Source organism: Macrobrachium nipponense, chromosome 19, assembly GCF_015104395.2.
Source record: "Macrobrachium nipponense isolate FS-2020 chromosome 19, ASM1510439v2, whole genome shotgun sequence".
Classification (NCBI taxonomy): domain Eukaryota; kingdom Metazoa; phylum Arthropoda; class Malacostraca; order Decapoda; family Palaemonidae; genus Macrobrachium; species Macrobrachium nipponense.
In genome coordinates, this window is record NC_061088.1 from 37,949,995 (window position 1) to 37,970,346 (window position 20,352).

General features: G+C 42.1%; 3 protein-coding genes across 3 annotated transcripts in view; 2 read left to right on the forward strand and 1 right to left on the reverse strand.

The window, feature by feature from the left end:
- Window positions 1-26: 26 nt before the first annotated feature.
- LOC135216296 (uncharacterized) lies at window positions 27-17,980 on the forward strand. The gene is made up of 2 exons (XM_064251468.1): window positions 27-1,469; window positions 7,405-17,980. Exon 2 carries the CDS (start codon window positions 9,998-10,000, stop codon window positions 11,990-11,992), a length of 1,995 nt encoding a protein of 664 aa, XP_064107538.1. The 5' UTR covers window positions 27-1,469; window positions 7,405-9,997; the 3' UTR covers window positions 11,993-17,980.
- LOC135211449 (uncharacterized protein K02A2.6-like) lies at window positions 5,952-7,031 on the forward strand. Its single transcript, XM_064244759.1, has one exon. It carries the CDS (start codon window positions 5,952-5,954, stop codon window positions 7,029-7,031), a length of 1,080 nt encoding a protein of 359 aa, XP_064100829.1.
- LOC135216303 (hydroxysteroid dehydrogenase-like protein 2) overlaps window positions 17,974-20,352 on the reverse strand; it is a 66,681-nt gene continuing 64,302 nt past the window's right edge. The window contains exon 7 of the mRNA XM_064251478.1: window positions 17,974-19,579. Within this exon, the coding sequence (XP_064107548.1) occupies window positions 19,259-19,579 (321 nt within the window). The 3' untranslated portion in view covers window positions 17,974-19,258. The remainder of the gene's footprint in view (window positions 19,580-20,352) is intronic.

The following is a 20,352-nucleotide window of genomic DNA, read 5'->3' on the forward strand; positions in this document are numbered from 1 at the left end:
ATAGTGAAGTTTTCTCAAATGTTGTTTGTGAAGGTTTCCTAACTCATATAACCAGCCCGAGAGGAGCCATTTTTAGGCTCAGACTTCTGGATAAACTGATCCTTGATATAATATAATCCTAATTCATGTTGACCCAATCATTCATGCTTGGTATCACACAATCAGTTCTCGTGAACTGGTCTATAAGGTTACATTTGATTTTTGGTCTAGTAAGTTATAGTATAAGAATGCATATTGAGTTGAATATAAAATTTAGGCCAAAAGCCAAGCAATGGGACCTATGTGGTCATTCAGCACTGAAATGGAAATTGACAGTAAAAGGTTTGAAAGGTGTAACAGGAGGAAAACCTTGCAGTTGCACTATGAGTCAAGTGTTAGGAGAGGGTGGAAAGTAAGATGAAGAAAGAGAATATGAAAAGAATATGAAAGGAGGTACAGAAAAAGGAACTAAAGTGGTTGCAGCTAGGGGCAGAAGGCACGCTGCAAAGAACCGTAAGTAATGCCTACGGGTAAGAGTATGTATTGGTAGACTTGGTACTTTTTATGATGAATTTTATATCCATTGATTGCAATTAGGGTTGTGGAACGAAAAAACAAGCGTGTTTTTTTTTTGGAAAAGAAATTTTTCACAAAAAAAACAGCCTGAAAAAAAAGTCAATTTTTTTTTTTCAATTTTCTGCATTGTTCCACATTCTGTTGCTTCCTAAGCCACACACAATGTCTAACTGTCCATATATTATCCATAATATACACACATAATTATTCCCTGTAATTTATTATGCATCTGGGTATTATTGAAATTTAAAAAATTATTACATGTATATTAGATCTTGTTTGGCTAGGGGAATAAGACACCGTACTGTCTGTACTGTACGTAGCACATTCATTCATGCTAATGTTATTTTGACAAAGATACTCTAAGCTTGGGTAACAAAGCAATTTAGCACAAGAAAGAAAAATCTTTGTAAAAATAGGAATTATGATATTAGAAAAATTCACCTCAACCATATGAGATTGAGTTTTATGAGTACCATAAATTAGTAACATAAATCACATTTGATCATTAGTATATTCAATTATCAAACATGTACTACTGCAATTTCTTAATAATATCTTAAACCCATATTAGAAGCTAAATCTAAAGATTTTCAATGCTTGAAGAGTTCAAGATAGGAAGAGAGGTAAGTAAACCGTATGAAGGGCAATAGCTCCTTATAAATATGTATGGTACATGTACTTTTAAGTATTAAACATGTTAAATTGTTACTTGTATGGAACTTGTATTAATGAGATCGGTTCCAGAACCAAAGTAAATGTGCATTACATTTACATATCAGCATATATAGTTAAAACATGAAGTAATGGTAGCAGTTGTTTCTTGTAACTTGGGTGCACTAGGAATTTAGGACAAGCAGAGAGGTGTGACCATGTGAAAACCATATGAAAGTCAAAAACCCAGTAAGTAATTTGTTTAGTGATGGATTATCACAATTATTTACTTATATGTATGATTATTATTATTATTAATATGTACCTGTATTTCTAATGCACATTTAGCATACATGTTGTGTTAGGAATACGTAAATGCAATTATTCATGTTTATCGGAGCATAGGGAATATTATGTAGCATTTATATCATTTTGTGGTGCGCTATTCATTTGTCTGTATCTGGTATCACTGCAATTAGTCTACGCCATAGCCCGCCACTGTTCAAAGCTCCTCCAGTGTATAACTTTTATAATTATCATTTTCACGTATTATATGGCTTAAGGATTTACGCAAGTGTTTCAGTGAAGCCCTATATTAACTATCTATTGAAAGATAACAAAGATGGCGCAGTGAGTGACTTGCCATAAGTGAATTTCGATCAGTTATTAACTTCTCCAACCAACTTGGTCAAAGCAAGCAAGAACCAAGTGTTCGTGTTCATCGTAACCAAGTTACCAAGCAGCAGTGAACTCGAGCTTCGTTTGGATGTACGTACATATTGGCAGTGAGCTTGTGTGGTTTACAGTGACTCAATATATTGTTGGGGCTTTTTAACAGTGACTCAATATATTGCTGGGGCTTTATTACAGTGACTCAATATATCGTGATGGCTACCTAAATTAGGACTAGTGTGCGTTGGCCGTCTGCAGAGGCCGGAACAGAGCGTCACACCCATACTCGCCAGCGTTTGAGGGGCGACTACTTACGTTCACCGTGTGTGCAACGGCGCAAGAGACCACAGCAGTTACAGTGTTGCCAGCTCCGATCTTGCTCTGTTACCTAGAGCTATTGTAGTCGGTGATTGGCTATGGTTTGTGACGTCATTGTGACGTTACTACTGAGGGCGCTGAGCGATATTCTATCTTTTTCGATTGAATTTTCTATTTATGCCGCCAATACACTGAAGCGCTGAGCGATATTTTCTCTTATTTCGTTTGAATTGTCTATTTATGCCGCCAAAACACGATAAAGGGAAGAGACCGAAGACTTTGGAGGTTTCTTCCCCATCTTCCTCAACCACCGCCGACATGACGTCATCTCCAACACATTCAAGATCTACGTCTCCCTCATCAACCCTTTCGGCCATGGATTTTATCAGCAAGATGTTTGAATACATGGATAGAAAAGATGAAGAAAGAAGAAAACAAGATGAAGAAAGAAGAAAAGAAGACAATGTCAGGCATCAGGAAGAATTTAAAGCATAATTGAAGCTATGACTGGCCCCAGCACCCCGTACCTCAAGCAACTGATGGCATAGGGCCCCCTACCCCAGTACCTACATCTGCAAGCGTTCTCCAAGGGCCTAATTTAGCTGTGCAAGCACCTAAGGTTACAGTAAATTTGCCTCCACCATTAACTCACGATGTCACCTATAGACAATACACAGAATGGAAGCAGAGATGGAATGATTATGCTGTTATGGTAGATTTGGATAATTTACCACAACCTAAGCAATTAATACAGCTAAGGGCATGCCTAAGTGTTGAGATGAGACGCTTGTTAGAGCACAATTTGGGTATTCCGCCAGACTCACCTATGCTTTTAGATGGTGTTTTAACTCAAATTGAAACTTATATAAAGGGTCAGCAGAATGAGGCACTTCGCCGTTTAGCTTTTACGCAATGTAAGCAAGCAGAAGGCGAGTCATGAAACGGATTTTTTCATTCGTTTACAACAGCTCTCAGAGGAGGTTGATTTGTGTAAAGGCGTTAACTGCGTGGAGTCGCAAATGAAACACGCCATTTTGGTTGGCATAAGGAATGAAGAACTCACCAAGAAGCTCATCAGCATGCCAACTACAGCAACACTTGAGGAAGTAAAGCTAACTTGCAGGGCTTTTGAAGCTGCAAAGAAGACAACGACTGAGCTAAAGGCTCCACAGACTTCAGTACGTGCTGTGTCAAACTACAAGAAGCAAAAGAAGGTTGCTGCTAAGCAGCCGCAACCTAAGAAAAGTTACTCGCAGGAGAAAAACCCTTCTTTCAGTAGCAGATGCAAGAATTGTGGTCAACAGCATCATAGCGACACATGTAAGGCAGCATCTCACAAATGCAGGAACTGTGCTAAAACTGGCCATTTCCCATACACTGCTGCATGTCCCGCATTGGCTAAGGAGTGCCGAGTTTGCTATAAATTTGGCCACTATGATGTTTGCTGTGCACAGAAAAAGTCAAAGGGAACTAGGGAGTCGAAGGATTTAAAGGAAAATAAATTGAACACCGTCAAGACATCTTCTCCAGCTATACGTTCAGTCGCTTTACGCCCTCAAGGTTGCCCCTCACCGCCTATCAATTTACATGTTGCATATGGCGGTAAATCAGGGAAGATCAACGTTATCCCTGATACCGGTGCAGATACCACTGTGTTTGGAGTGCAGCATCTACAAGCACTGGGCATCGGTATCGAGGAATTGCGGCTCCCCCTGAATTGCAGTTCTCCAACGCTGATGGATCACCCATGGAAGGTAAAGTATTGGGATCAATGGAGGCCATGATGACATATGGTAATATATCATACAAGGGGTATATTGACGTCCTTAGTTTTCTCCCAACACCCCTACTGTGTTATGATGCCCTCCGACACCTAAGGATCATTCCCTGGGACTTCCCGCGTCAAATGCAAGAGAGGAAACTGAGCAGGACTTCAGCAGGAACCAGTCAGGTGCCAGCCAGCCAAGTTATAGCATCTGAAACTACATCTGTTTCTCCACCCCCTGCTACAATGTCACCGGAAGAAGCCAGGCAATACTTTCTTAAGGAATATAGCGATGTGCTAATGACAAAGGAGCAGTTTCATCAAGGAGCACAACTTAAGCCAATGACTGGGCCGCCCATGCGTATTCACCTTAAAGAGGATGCCAAGCCCTTCGCAATCTACACTCCACGGACAATACCTCTAGCCTTTCAAGAGGACGTCAAGACTGAGTTAGAGGCAATGGTAGCACAAGGTATCATTGAACCTGTTGGGGATCAGCCGTCCCCATGGTGTCACCCCTTAGTGGTTGTGCCCAAACCTACAGGTGGTGTTCGTGTCACCACAGATTTAAGCAAGTTAAATTCACAGGTGCAAAGGCCAGCCCATCCTTCACCATCACCGTTTAGTGCAATTAGGAGCCTCAATCCTACTTCCAGGTATTTCTCCACTATGGATGCATTGTGTGGGTATTGGCAGATCCCACTAGCAGAGGAAGACCAAGCCCTTACAACATTCATCACGCCCTATGGTCGGTATCGCTATCGTCGTTCTCCTATGGGATTCAGCACCTCAGGAGATGCCTACTGCAGGAGAGGTGATGTTGCCCTTCAAGGCATCCAAAATTGTGTTAAGGTGGTGGATGACATTCTTGTATATGATAGGGATTATTATTCTCACTTATGCAGGGTTAACAGTTTTGTCACGTTGTAGGACTCATGGTATTACTTTAAATGCAGAAAAGTTTATCATTGCTAGCCCTGCTGTATCATTTTGTGGATACACATTATCTGAAGATGGAATTGCAGCTGATAAGGAGAAGGTTCGAGCTATATCAGACTTCCCGAAGCCAGCAAATCTGACAGATTTAAGGTCATTCATTGGCCTTACTAACCAGTTGACAGATTTTTCACCCAATTTTGCAGCTGCAGCAGATCCACTTCGACCACTAATGAGCCCCAAGAGATCCTTTACGTGGACGGCAGATCACGATGCTGCCTTTGCCAGTGTTAAAAAGGCTCTCTCTCAGCCACCTGTGCTAGCTCATTTTGACCCGACGTGCCCCACTATACTGCAAACGGATGCTTCTCGTTTATATGGTTTAGGATATGCCCTTCTGCAAGACCACGGGGAAGGCCATTTCCGCTTGGTCCAGTGTGGTTCACGATTTTTGGCTGATGCAGAAACTAGATGGGCCACCATTGAGTTGGAATGTTTAGCTTCAGTTTGGGCTATGACTAAATGTCGTCATTTCTTACTTGGATTACCCCAATTTCACATTGGTGACTGACCATAGACCCCTGGTACCCATCTTGAATACATATAGTTTGGATGCAGTGGAAAACACACGTCTACAACGTTCTAAAAGAGAAAGTTTCATCATATATCTTCACTGCAGTGTGGTGTAAGGGCAAGGAACACTGCATCGCTGATGCCCTCTCACCTTCCCCTGTGAGCCACCCCAACGCCTGAGGATGATACGCTAAATAGTGAAACCCATCTTTCCCTAAGGAGTGTAATAGCCAAGACCGTCAACGCAATTTCAGAGGTGAAGACATCAACTACACAAGATCTTACCTTGGAAGAAATTCGCACCGCAGCACGTGAGGACCCCTCATACACAAGACTCCTCCAGAACGTTGCCAATGGATTCCCCAGTCATCGCTACGACCTCCACAATGACATACTACCCTATTGGAAAATAAGGGAGGAATTATACACCGATGATGACCTTGTATTGTACGGAGCCCGAATAGTGGTTCCCTCAGCTATGCGACGCAATATTTTAACACGCCTTCATGACAGCCATCGTGGTGTGGAGGCAACTAAGCGTCGGGCTAAACAGACTGTATATTGGCCAGGTATTAATTCAGATATAGCCAATACGGTCCACGCCTGTGAGCCATGTCAGATAATGCAGCCAAGTCAACAGCAGGAGCCGTGGTTATGCAACGAGAACCCCTCTCGTCCTTTCGAATCTGTATCGGCTGATTTCTTCAGTGTTGCTGGGAAATCTTTCCTCGTGTATGTAGACAGGCTATCTGGATGGCCAGTAGTGGTAAAATTTGGTACTAATACTACAGCAGAAGCAACGACACGACACTTCAGCCACATCTTCCGAGACTTAGGTGTTCCTGTAAGGCTGATGACAGATGGTGGACCTCAGTTCACCAGCTCTGAATTCAAAAATTTTCTGGGCAGATGGGGTGTTCAACATGTGATGTCCACACCCCACTATCCCCAAAGCAATGGCCATGCTGAAGTAGCTGTAAAGAAGGTCAAACATTTTATCCTAAAGGTAGCACCTTCTGGGAATATCGACACCGAAGACTTTGACAGAGGATTGTTGGAGATACGGAATACTCCTAACTATGCTGGCCGTTCTCCAGCACAGATATTATATGGCCAAGCCCTCCGATCATGTGTCCCAGCCCATGCATCATCATTCAAGCAGGAATGGCAAGCAAAAGCAGAAGAATACGACCGTCGTGTAGCATCATGTTCTCAAGCAGCCAAAATACGGTATGACAGCCATGCACACCCTTTGGCACCACTTAAGCTTGATGATAATGTCCGGATTCAAGACCCTATCTCTAAGCGATGGGATAAGACAGGCGTTATAATGGGCATCGGCAAGTCGCGAGACTACCATGTGAAGTTACCCTCAGGAAGAATATTATGGCGTAACCGCCGTTTCTTACGCCCTGTACATCTCCCTAATTCACAATTGCGGGATGAGATGCAACAGTATCCAAAGAAGAAGGATGTAGCCCCTGCTACAAGTCAACAACCGCAAAGTGACACTCACCTAGAGTATCGACGTTCACCTAGACTCCATACCCGTTCATAAAGCTCTTTGAACGCAAAGGGGAGGGGGAGGTGATGGATTATCACAATTATTTACTTATATGTATGATTATTATTATTATTAATATGTACCTGTATTTCTAATGCACATTTAGCATACATGTTGTGTTAGGAATACGTAAATGCAATTATTCATGTTTATCGGAGCATAGGGAATATTATGTAGCATTTATATCATTTTGTGGTGCGCTATTCATTTGTCTGTATCTGGTATCACTGCAATTAGTCTACGCCATAGCCCGCCACTGTTCATATAATACGTGAAAATTATCATTTTCACGTATTATATGGCTTAAGGATTTACGCAAGTGTTTCAGTGAAGCCCTATATTAACTATCTATTGAAAGATAACAAAGATTTAGCAACAGTCTTGCTGCTCTGTATCAAACATGTTCAAAGTGAACTTGTACCGTACTGGTATCATTAAGGGACCAGAGGCAGAGTAAATGGGATTGGGTGCATCACATAGCAGAGCTAGTAGTTGTGCTTGAGGAGTGTGGAAGGTTAATGTGTTTGGTATAAGAGATGATAACTGTGATATGTTAAAGAAATTACAGTTCCAGAGATATTCTGTGACCAGTAAAAGAAATATGTGAGCTTTGCTTATTATTTGAAAACATTCCATTCTTTTTTTTCTGGGCTCAGTTCATGTCGCTTCGTGAAATAATCCCTTAAGTTCATTATTTCTAGGTAAATAATACTAACATTACCAGAGAAAAAATAAAAATAGGGGGATGTCAGAATAACTGACTCGCTCACCCTAAATAAAAAGAGGGTGTCGGTATGTAGCTGGGGCGAGTGAGACCACTACCATGAACCTCTTGCCATTTAGAACTCTCCTACATCAAAATCCCCCTCCAGAGAGAGCTGATACACGGCCGGCGCCGTCAACTACTACCACTCTACCTACGAGGCCAACCGCAGCGCTCCTGGTGCACATTCTTTTCGTTAGCGAACTTCTGAACGCACATGCTACTCTTTGCTCTGTTTTTTTGGGTGCTTTCTTTGGATTATCTTTATCATGGAACTGCAAGCTATCTCCGCAGCTAAGTTAAGTACCCCAAAAGGTTATACACTTCCTTTTTTGTCAGCCAGGAGCTATTTTTACCGTTTTTCAGGTCCGATAATAGTCTTCTGGTCTGGCGCATGGCTTGTCTTGCCGGCTCGCCTCATGTCGGGTAGCTACCTCGGTCTCCCATACCGTGGTATCTATTCCGTATGTATATTTACTTTTATATGAGTTATTCTCACGTGGTACAGAAGTTCCCATTTATTCTATTGCTTTACATCGTACTATTCGGAAATCCTTTGCCTGTGCCTTAGATTAGTGTTCATGCATGCATGTCCCTTTGTCTAGGTGTTTAGGCGTGTGGGTATTTATGAATACACTTCTATGTTATTCCTTAGTCCAGCCATCCTGGCCGTCGCCCTCCTTTCCTCGTCGGCAGAGGCCAGCTCTTGAGTAGTTTGCTTGTTTTCTTTCGGGGAAACTAGCCTACTTCTCCTGGACGTCCCTCTTTCTCTCCCACTAGTGATTTCCTTTCTCTTTTTTTATTACGATGTATTTATTTGTGGGTTGCATGTGAGGGCAATCAGTTTGGCCTAGGCTAGTTTTGTTGTATTATCGCCTTGTGGTCCACTTGCGCTCGAGTGGTCAGCTCGACCTAGGCTATGTTTTGTTGCATTATCGCCTCGTGGTCCACCTGCGCTCGCGTCGAGCCACTGATCGCCCTAGTCCCTGTCCCCCCTTCCCTTCCTCCCACGCAGAGGGAGGGTTAGTCCTCGCTCGCTCACGATCGCCATGGCGACCATCCGGGCACCCCTCTTTCTCCCTATCAGGGAGGATACAGGAGTTACGGACTTTTGGGGGGTCCTGTCGGATCGGTCTTGTTTTCTTTGAGCTTCGGGGAGGTCCCGGTGTGTTCGGGTGGGGTTGGCCACCCCACCAGCTCGCATCGGTTCTTCTCCGGCGTTCTGCCTTACTCTCCGGTTCCCCTCTCCCCCCCCTTTACCTTTAGATGTATAGCTGTCTCCGCCAGCTATTCGGGGGGAGGGGGAATTTGGTATAGACCTTACATGCTTCCCCTGTTTGTGACCGTAGTCTCTTTTGTTTTCTGTCGGGACACTCGCTTACCATCCGGGCATTCCGTGGGTTGGCGGAAGAGTCATACGCCGGAGCTAAGCTCCTATTATATTCTTAATTGTTTATTTAGTTTTAATTTATGGATAATCTTCTCACGTGGCTTGATGGAAATCTTCGCTCCGGTGTGTACCAGAGTTTTTCAACCAGTTTACCGGGTCCACGAACTCCCTCACACGGATTACAGGAGAGGATTATGCCCAAAAATTTTATTCTACTCCGGCATGCAGCGGAGCATCATATGAGTAGTCCTGTGATACTTATGTATCTGTTCACCTACAGGCTACCAACTGTCAGGAGGCTGGCTGTAACGCCATCCTTCAGGACCCCTGTGGGCACGAGGTCTGCAGGACCCACGCTCCCTGCGCCGTATGTCACAAGGATCTCATCGTGTGGCACCACGAAGCCTGCTCCATCTGGTACGAGCTGGTGGAACAGTTTTCGGACGGAGTAAGTATATACCAGTGTAGGTATAGTCATTTCTGGATATATACTATCAGAAACATCTGGTCCAATACTGCTATTGTTCAATTATCAGTCTTATATGTTAATGATACATCTCCGGGGCTTTGTTATAAGGACTACAATGACCCTTTGTTTCAGGCTGCCGCCGTGAAGGACGCCGCGTCGGCCACCCTGAAAGCCTGGGTAGGTGGCTTCGGCAAAAACGCGCCGAAAGGACAGCCTTACATCCTTGACAAGGGCATGGCTGTCCGGATTTCCCAGGCGGCAAGTCGACCGGCTACGTCGACCCCGCTGCGGCAGCTCCGACTATTGCTGCCATTCAACTCCAGGTGGAGCAGGCCTTGATGGACGGGGGAGCTCCGGACATCTCCGCAGACGTCGCGACGCTTGATCTTAATGTTGAACCAATGACGGTAGGAGGTGAGTTGTTAGTTGAGGTAGGTTTGTTGGGCGCTCAAGGGCTTCCCTTGGGCGCTTCTGGATCTTCTTCCCCTTTGGCTTCCTCTTCTTCTTTCCAAGGCTTCACGGAATCAGATATTCCGGCCAAGACGTCTGCTGCCTCAGTTGTTCCCAAGGTGAAGGGACAACGAGAGCAGAAGACCCTAGAGAGGTCGTCTTCCAAGAAGACGTCGGCCTCTTCTTCTCGTAAGTCTCTGGCTCACCATCCCGGAGCAGAGAAAGCGAAGACCTCTTCATCTTTGCACTCTAAAGGGTCAAGAGGTAAATCCTCTAAAGAGAAGGTCTGTGCTCCTGCCGAGCCAGCACCTTCCTCTTCTACCGGAGCTCGTCCGGAGACCCCTGCTGAGACCAGTACCTCTGGTCTATTCGATCTTGTATCCTTTACAGCAGGGGTCATGCAACAGGTGGGGAATATGGTGGGCACGATGATGAACACTAGGTTCGACGAGATGCTCGCTCACATCTCCACCTCGTTTGCTCAGTCCGGACAGTTGATCCAGAACATCTCGGATCGGCTGACGGACCAGGAGAACCGGCTGGCTGGTCTCAGTCAGAACCCTCCAGCAGTGCTTCCTCTAGCAGGCACCGGAATGCCTCCGATGCCTGACTATAACTCCCTTCCCCCTTTCGCCATGAGCAATCCTTGGAGGGTAGCAGCCTTTGCACCCTTCAAGGATGGAATGATTTCCATCCCGGACTGCGGAACTCGTCGTATCGAGGGCTTCGAGTTCCATCCCGCTGGCCTACAACCACCTTTTTTTGGTTACGCTAGGTTGACGGAAGCAGCTCTCAATAGGGAAGATAAGATCCATAAAGAGACTGTTATCTACAGCCGGGAGCAGGCTCAGAGGGAATGGGTGAGATGCCTGGAAAATTGGGATTGTACTAATACCAAGCTCCAGGCATTCAAGAGCCCCTTCACAATCTTTGCGACGGAGGATGAGGCACCACTCCCCTTCACAACAAAGATTGCTGAAGTGACCATTCAGGCCGCAATGAAGGTTGAACCTCTCCCTCAGCTGAGGGAGTCGGATCCAACATCCCCACTCTTCCCAGCCTTTGGGGACCTCTGGGCGGACCTTCCGGCAACCTTCACTGTTGGGAAACTCAAGCCAGACTGTGCCATCGATCAGTTTGGCAAGAGACTCCCAAGGTTGCCAGATAACCTAATCCAAGCCAAATTCGAAGCAAGGACTAGGTTAGGGAGGACGCTTAACGCCTTGGTGATGACAGAGGTTGCCGCCATAACTTATGGTTCGGAGCCTCTGTTTAAGCTCTTGGCAAAAGCTCAAACACAGACCGTACAGTCAGATCTGTACGAGTTAGTAGTAGCAAGACGGAACTGCAGGAAACATGTCCTGCAGGAAGCTACGATTCGGCATGAGCCAAATAAGTTGCTGTCGTCCACAATCTGGGGAGCTGACCTCTTCCCAGAAGCTGCTGTGAACGAAGTACAGCACGAGGCGACCAGGCTTAACCAGAGCCTTAAGATTCGCTGGGGTCTTCCCACCAAAAGAAAGCAGGAAAGCACTCCTTCTAGCTCCAAAAAGTTAAAGAAACCTAGGAAGTTCCCGTCCTTCCAATCACAGCAACAGCAACAATTTGTGCAGGCAGTCCCGGTTTCACAACCTGTGCAACCGTCGACTTCAAAAGGTCAAAGTCAGCCCATCCTCCTGTTGACTCCCCAAAGCCAGCCCTCGACCTCCTACGCTGTTTCCCCGGCTTTCAATCCTGTATTTGAAAGCCAGGCATTCCAAGCCATCAATAGGTTTGCAAGGGGAAGCAGGGCTAGAGGTGCATTTCGCCAGAGGGGTGGCAGAAGGGCAACCAACAGAGGCAAACACTTCCATGGAGGACGTGGAGCACGTCCTGCACAGTAACAGCGAGATCTCTCAGGTAGGAGAGAGGCTGTTTCTCTTCCGTCACAGATGGGGATTCAGCAGTTGGGCACAGAGTATCATGTCCAAAGGGCTGGGATGGAGTTGGATCAAAGGTCCTCCTCCATCCAAAACATTCCTTCAACCACCAACAGAGGAATTGACAGAGTATGCGCAAGAGCTCCTTCAGAAAGGAATAGTGTCAAGAGTCAAACATTTAAAGTTTCAAGGACGCTTGTTCAGCGTGCCAAAGAAAGGCTCAACAAAATGAAGAATAATCTTAGACTTGTCCCATCTAAACTTATTCATTCGTTGCGACAAGTTCAAAATGCTGACAATCTCGCAGGTGCGGACCTTACTTCCCCGTGGGGCCGTCACCACCTCTATCGATCTTACAGACGCATACTATCATATCCCAGTCGCTAGACACTTCCGCCCATACCTAGGCTTCAAGTTGGGAGACCAGGCATTCTCTTTCAAAGTGATGCCCTTCGGGCTGAACGTAGCCCCCAGGGTCTTCACGAAAATAGCGGAAGTAGTAGTCCAACAGCTGAGATCACAAGGGATGATGGTAGTAGCGTACCTCGACGATTGGCTCATTTGGGCAGCAACTGTCGAGGAATGCCTCAAAGCCACAGGCAAAGTATTTCAATTCCTGGAACATCTAGGGTTCCAAATAAACAAGACCAAGTCCAGGCTTATGCCGGATTCTCGTTTTCAGTGGCTCGGCATTCAGTGGGACCTAAACTCCCACACTCTGTCAATTCCGGTGGTCAAAAGGAAAGAAATAGCCAAGTCAATAAGGCAATTCCTCAAAAGCAAACAAACGTCAAGGAGAAACCAGGAAAGGATCCTAGGTTCCCTCCAATTTGCATCAGTGACAGACGTTCTGCTAAAATCAAAACTGAAGGATATAAATCGAGTTTGGCGCTCAAGAGCAAATGTCAAATCTCGAGACAAGTTGTCAGTAATCCCGCCGATTCTTCGTAAACGTCTCCGCCCCTGGGCGGTGACCAAGAACCTGTCCAAATCATTTCCTCTCTAGTTCCCTCCTCCGGCGTTGGTTATCCATACGGACGCCTCTCTGAGCAGGTGGGGAGGTTATTCTCAGTTCAAGAAGGTTCAAGGAACTTGGTCACCTCAGTTCCGCCAGCTTCACATAAACGTATTGGAAGCAATGGCAGTATTCCTCACTCTGAAGAGGCTTCTACCAGCCAAGAATTCCCATATAAAGCTGGTTTTGGACAGCGCAGTAGTGGTACACTGCATCAACAGGGGAGGATCCAAATCAAAACATGTGAACCATGTCATGATAGCCATCTTTTCTCTAACAACCAAGTACAAATGGCATCTATCCTCCACCCACCTAGCGGGAGTAAGGAACATGATAGCAGACGCTCTGTCTCGGTCAGTTCCTCTAGAATCGGAGTGGTCCCTGGACAGGCGCTCATTCCAGTGGATATGCCAGATGGTCCCAGGTCTCCAAGTAGATCTTTTCGCATCCCAAGCGAACCACAAGCTCCCTTGCTATGTGGCCCCCAACCTGGACCCTCTGGCTTATGCCATAGACGCCATGTCCATAGATTGGAATCAATGGAGGAAGATATACATCTTTCCTCCAGTGAATCTTTTGTTGAAAGTCCTGAGCAAACTCAGGACGTTCAAGGGACAAGTAGCTCTAGTAGCCCCGGACTGGCCCAAGAGCAACTGGTATCCTCTGCTCCTGGAATTGGGTCTCCAACCTCGATGGATTCCCAATCCCAGGCTATCCCAGTCAGTACAAATGAGGACTGTGTTCGCTTCCTCAGGAATTCTCAAAACCCTAACTTTATGGACTTCATGAAGTTTGCGGCTAAGAGAGATGCAGATATTGATCCCCAGAATATTCTTTTCTTAGAATCAGATAAGAGGGAATCAACTTTACGTCAGTATGATGCTGCTGTAAAGAAACTGGCAAATTTCCTGAAGGAAACAAACACCCGAACCATGACAGTTAATATAGCTATATCCTTTATCCTTTTTCAGCTAGCACTGTTACCACTAATAAGTCAGCTTTAAAGAAAATCTTCCAGTTTGGCTTTAAGATAGACTTAACAGACTCTTACTTTACGTCTATTCCTAAAGCCTGTGCTAGGCTCAGACCCTCAGAAAGGCCTAGTTCAGTCTCATGGTTCTTGAATGACGTTCTCAAACTGGCTTCAGATACTGACAACGATTCATGTACTTATCTAATGCTACTGAGGAAAACTTTATTTCTATTAAGCTTGGCCTCAGGAGCCAAGAATATCAGAACTGTCAGCCCTTTCCAGAGATGCTGGACATGTAGAATTCCTCCCTTCAGGAGAAGTCTTACTATCACCAGATCGTAGTTTTCTGGCAAAGAATGAGGATCCCTTAATGAGATGGGCCCCTTGGAAGGTCCTCCCTCTTCCACAAGACCTTTCTCTTTGTCCGGTGACGACCTTAAGAGCTTATCTGTCCAGGACATCTTCCACATCCTCAGGCCCCCTCTTTATGAGGGAAAAAGGTGGTACTATTTCAATAAAAGGGATTAGACAACAAATCCTATACTTTATCAAACAAGCTAATCCCGATTCATTCCCTAAAGCCCATGACATCAGGGCAGTAGCCACCTCTATTAATTATTTCCAGCATATGAATTTCGATGACTTGAAGAAGTACACGGGCTGGAAATCGCAGACAGTTTTTAGACGTCATTATTTAAAGTCCTTGGAATCTCTTAAATTTCCAGCAGTGGCAGCGGGAAACATTGTTTCCCCTGACACTGCACATTAGTTGTAGTAGAAGATCCAGATCTCCTTTCTGCCTGCCTCACTAACAATGCACCTAACCTTACCGTCATGTTCATTTGGGTTCCTCAGCCTTAGCTGCCTAAAGGCTACCTATGGTGACGTGCCCCTTAGGAGGCTAAGAAAGGGTTGGAAAAGAGTGCAAAGGATACTCTACTCTCAGAAGTTTTCTGGGACAAGATTGCAGGATATCTTCAGTTACTAAAACCAGTGGCAACTGCAATAACTATGACTGAAGGTGATGATCAGTATGTTTCAATTGTCATGAAGGTTTTTCATGAATTGCATTTCCTTTGATGAGCAGTTGCCAAACTCTCCAGTCCTCCGAAGTGAGGAATCTCTCCTTAAAGAAGTTGTCTCCAAGAGATGAGAGTGGCTTGTACAGAAAGTTCACCTGGCTGCTAACTTATTGGACCCCCGTTATAGAGGATGTTACATAAGTGATGCAGAGGCAGTTGATGCGATCGAATTGGCATATGAAGTAGCTTTAAGGATGCCAAGTATTAATGAGAAAAAGGTTTTGGGAGAATTAGCTGAGTTTAGGGCAAAGGAAAAATTTAGTAAACCCTCCATCTGGCAAAGTGTGGACCAGAGTAGCCCTACCTCATGGTGGAATGGTATGTGCAGCCACACACAACTTTCAAAAGTGGCTACTGGAATATTAAATTTGCCCCAACCAGTGCCTCTGTTGAACGGTCATTCAGTCACCACTCACATATCCATTCCTCTGATTGCAACCGTCTATCAACAGATAGGGCTGCCAAACTTGTTATATGTTGGTCATCATTTGACATTAGATGAAAAACTTCATCAAACTTCTACTCAGGCAATGATACTGATTCAGACTAGAAAGTTTAACCTTTTTGAGAGGCAGTTTCATTAATAATTATGGGCAAAAGTTATTTTGTTTCAATGTAAACTGTCTACCTTTCTTTAAAGTCTTGTGAAAGAGATGCAGGCTCAGCATTTCTTTTTCCTGCATCTCTCTATCAATAATTGAAAAAGTTATCAGTATTGGCAAAAATGGATTTTTTTTTTCTACTTTATACTGGCAGTGTGATTTCAAAGAGCATTTTCAGTTTAGTTTCTTTTTCTGTAGAAATGTATAGGCAGTCCCCGGGTTACAACAGGGGTTCCGTTCTTGAGCCGGAGCATCGTGTAAAATCCTAAGAAAACCTTACTTTTAATGCTTTGGGTGCATTCAAAACTATGTAAACTGCATCCTTATTGCATTTTTCTTTAAAAAAAACTTCAAATATTGATTATTTTGCATTTTTGGTGTCATATTTCTTCTGCCAGATCAGCGTTGTAGGCGCCATAACCCTGGAAATAATTTCTAATGAATATAATTGAAAACGCCTTAACCTTGGAACGTCGTAAGCCGAAGCCGTCGTAACCCGGGGACTGCCTGTATTTCTTTTCATGGCTGAAGCATCTAATGAAGGTCTTGCTTTTGTTCTTTATAGCTTATTATAAATGACATCCATAAAAAATTTAAAGCTTTAAGAAACCTTTTTGTGAGTGGATACCTTGATTTTAAATGCTTCATGTTCAGATTTCATTGAATGACAAAAATTATCATTTTTATGTTAGGTCCTATAGGCTATATTATAATGGCCACATTATATCTATACTACTTATATATCTCTGTGCTGTAACTTCAAGAGCATTTTTAAATTTAAATGTTCTTCATTTCATAGGGCTATTTCATTGTTTCACATTTTGATCTTAAAAGAAAATTTTCATCAAAATTCAGCAATAAAGGAAAGCAAATATCATCACACTAAAATAGCTAGCAAAAATACCATTATATTTTGAGACTAAGTGAAATTCTTAGTAGTACTTCATATATTTCAAGTTCTAATTATTAATTAAAGAAGCATTTTTACCCTCAATATCATTATTTTAATGATTCCTCTAATCTAGAAGGAAGGTGGAAGTCTTAAAAAATATCATATGTCCATATTAAGTATTAGCAGGATCATCAGAAAGATCCAGAACATGAAAAATTGGGGGAAAAGGAAAAAACTTTTTTTTTCCTGAATTTTTTTTTTTTTTTTTTTTTTTTACAACTTCAATTGCAATAATTATTATCCAGACATTTTGCCTAAAGTACCCTGTACTAATAATTTTTATTTGTAAGTACTGCCTGCTTTGAAATTTAAAGAACAGTTAAGTACTACAAGTTGTATAATGTATGGATTGTATAACCATGGAATTACAGAAGTACTAATTTCAAATTCTGGTGAAGCATATACAGCATACCATATATGCCAGCGTAAGGCATTTTAACCCTAAAAAATCCCCCCCAAAATGAAGGTCATCTTATACGCTGAATATAAAAAGCAAACCTAAAATCCTGCCAAGATTTTTAATGATAGGCTAATCTCTGAAGTGTTATAGTTGTGTCAGTAGTTACCTACCATCACAGCTATCAACACAAAAAATACCTGTAATAATGGTAAAACTGTAGGTAATTCGGGTGAATCACTAGTGACACCATTATTGTAAAGCAATAATATTAGACAATTTTGTTATTGATACATACTTATTATACAATGCCCTTTTAACATTGATAAATCATTTTAAGTTTCAAGGGTAAATCGGGGTAGTCTTAAGGCCCATCGCTCAACGAACTCTACTCGATGTGACGTCGGAAGCGGAGAAACAGCAGATAAGTTTCTGACTTTTCCCACTTCTGACATTACATAAAGCAAAGTTTGTCAGGCAAAGCTCGACTGTGTGGACATGGCTTAACGCTCTTGATGCTGAAACATACTCAAACGAAGGGTTTTGTGATATCAATAGTTCCCCAATTATCATTAATATCGGTGTCCTTTCCAGTTTAAAACTAATACATTTGTGGATCCACTTCTAACCAGTATTACTCAGCGACGTCACAGGCATTGAATATTTGTTGTGGTTTATATTTTTCCTAAGGGAATACAAAGTAGTATTTTATCATGATGGTGAGCTTTGCCAAAAATTTTAACAGCTTCAAGATAATGACTTTACTCATTTTTGGTATAATTCCAGTAATTATTGATTTTATTTATGTACAAGCTAACTTGCATCAGCTGATAGTGTCAATTTAATAAATTGGGGATTGTCTTATACGGCAAACATACCTCTAAACCTACATTTTGTGTGAAATATAAGTAAAATAAAATCATCTGATCAATTTGTTCTTTATTTACATACTGTATAAAGCTAAATATAAAATTGCATTGATAAGACCACTCCAAAGAGTGAAGAATTATTTAATCCTAAAAATGTGGACTGCAAAAGCCCAGCATGGGAGAATTCTGGACCTGCTAGAAAAAGAACCATTTTACTTAAGCAGAAATTACATGGGGTTAAATGATCCTCATTAGTGTTTTTTTAATTACAATAAAGTAAACATTAAATATCACAATACTATATCTCAAATATTTAAATCTTTCATACATTTTCTTGACCTTTTAGATTTATAATGGTTACTCGAGTCAACCTTCTTCCTCCCCAACTTACAAATCTGACCACCTTAAAAGGGTGGGAGAGGGTGGGGGTTTGGGGGCAAATTTGTCACAAAACTGTCATAATGTTGAGCTAGTTATTTCAGAACTGTGACAGACTGTACAAAGAAATCCCTATGCTCAAAGTCGTAATACAACCTTCATCAAAATAATTGTTTTAAATTGAAATATCCAAAATTTTCCTTGAGTGTGTTTGTACAGGGTTCATGATTTCCCATTAGCAGAAATCTGAGTTCTGTGGCATGAAGCATTCAGGCTTCCCCTTTAACAGTTATTATAACTCACAACTGAAATTATTTGTGGACCCTAGTTAAAACCACCAATTTTACATATGTATTTACAAAATGCTTGTCATCAAAAATAGGTCGTCTACTTAGAATATGAAACAATTTAGATAAACTGATACCTTCAGTACCTATATGTACCATATTACTATTGTTTTGTTACTTGCAGATAATATTAATTTTATAAACCATAAAAATTATAAAATGAATCAAGTAGTATCATTTACTGATAAAAATTAAAGAAACTACGGAAGCACTGGAATCTAGACCCATTATCATTTAATTAAATTATTCGTAAGTGAGACTGGCACACTTCATTGCTCTCGGTCTATAACCAAAAATTAAACTCATGATCAGTAAATTTTCTTATTGTCCAATATACTCAGCTCAAACGGTTCTGAAAACTATCTTGGGCGATAAAAGTGTTACCCTGACAACTGTATTAGAATGTATTAACAAATTTTTGTCCATTGTAGTACATAGAAGATTCAATTTATTCTTGGACTAGCTATTATAAATACTAAATAGATTTTCTATCTGGAATTATGGTTACTGCAAAAACTCTTAATAACATGACCCCAAAATTCTCCCCTTATAAAAGACAATCTCTTCAGGAAAAATAAATCTATGGAAAGTGAGGACTAAAAAAAAAAACCTTCCTCACATCTTGCTCTTCAATTTCCCCATCAGGGATTCTAACTTCATGGCTTTGCCCATATCACCAGAGAGCTTCATCTTTCCAGTCATGAAGGCAGTTGTGGGTTTCAAAGACCCAGTGAACATTTTGTGGAAATTATCACTTGTCATTTTGAACTGTACATCAGCAGAGGTAGGAGGATCACCACGACCACAAGCACCAGCACCATTCTTGAGATCCAAGAACCAAGTTCCAGCTTCGTCCCCAGTTACTTCAAATGCATACACTGCCTTGGTTTTACTTACTAATTCTGGATTTAGGAAGTTTTCTATTGTTGTAAATACCTAGAACAACAGAATGATGATTTAATAGCTTAATATCAATATAAACAATTACTGGTTTTATTTTTACGACACAACATACAAATTAAGGCATGAGACATGTACAATTATGATAAATATACAAATATTTAAAAACAAAATTAATACAAATGTCTAAAAAAAACAAATACAAAGGCATCTAAACATGCATGTCATGTCTCTTTTCTGTGTGAAACCCCAGAGTGAATATTCTAAAATCCAATTCCATTCAAGTAATTAAAGTTTCCAATGAATAACCCCATTGTTACATAGGTTCTGAATGACAGTGCATAACATTCACACGCCATCATCCAAGCAATTTACCCAATGAGAAATATTTGCTCCTCTTCAGACTTCTTGCAAAAAATTTAATTTCTACTTAAAATTACAGAAGACATATTGAATATCATTTACAACTGAATTACTTAGTAGAATCATAACCTTGAAACAGTGAGTTCAACCTAAGGGGGAGAGAGCAAATTATTTTGTTTTTATATAGCAGCAGAAAATCCCACAGCTAATTTCAAATTAAAGATTGAAAAAATTGTCAGCCAAGATATACACACCATAATTCTATATATTACCTCAAATTTTTTTAAATCTGAATTTTTTTTTATTTACAAGAAAATTTCCTCAACATTACCCATTTTATGTATAGAAAAGTTATACGTATTTGAATAGTAGTTCTAGTGAAATAATCCCAATAATGCTGTTTTTGCTTTTAAACAAATATGTACTGCATTATGAATTATTTAAGA

Excerpts from the sequence above, each read along its gene's own strand:
- LOC135211449 (XM_064244759.1), top strand. The coding sequence starts at position 5,952 with ATGCGACGCAATATTTTAACACGCCTTCATGACAGCCATCGTGGTGTG.
- LOC135216296 (XM_064251468.1), top strand. The coding sequence starts at position 9,998 with ATGGACGGGGGAGCTCCGGACATCTCCGCAGACGTCGCGACGCTTGAT.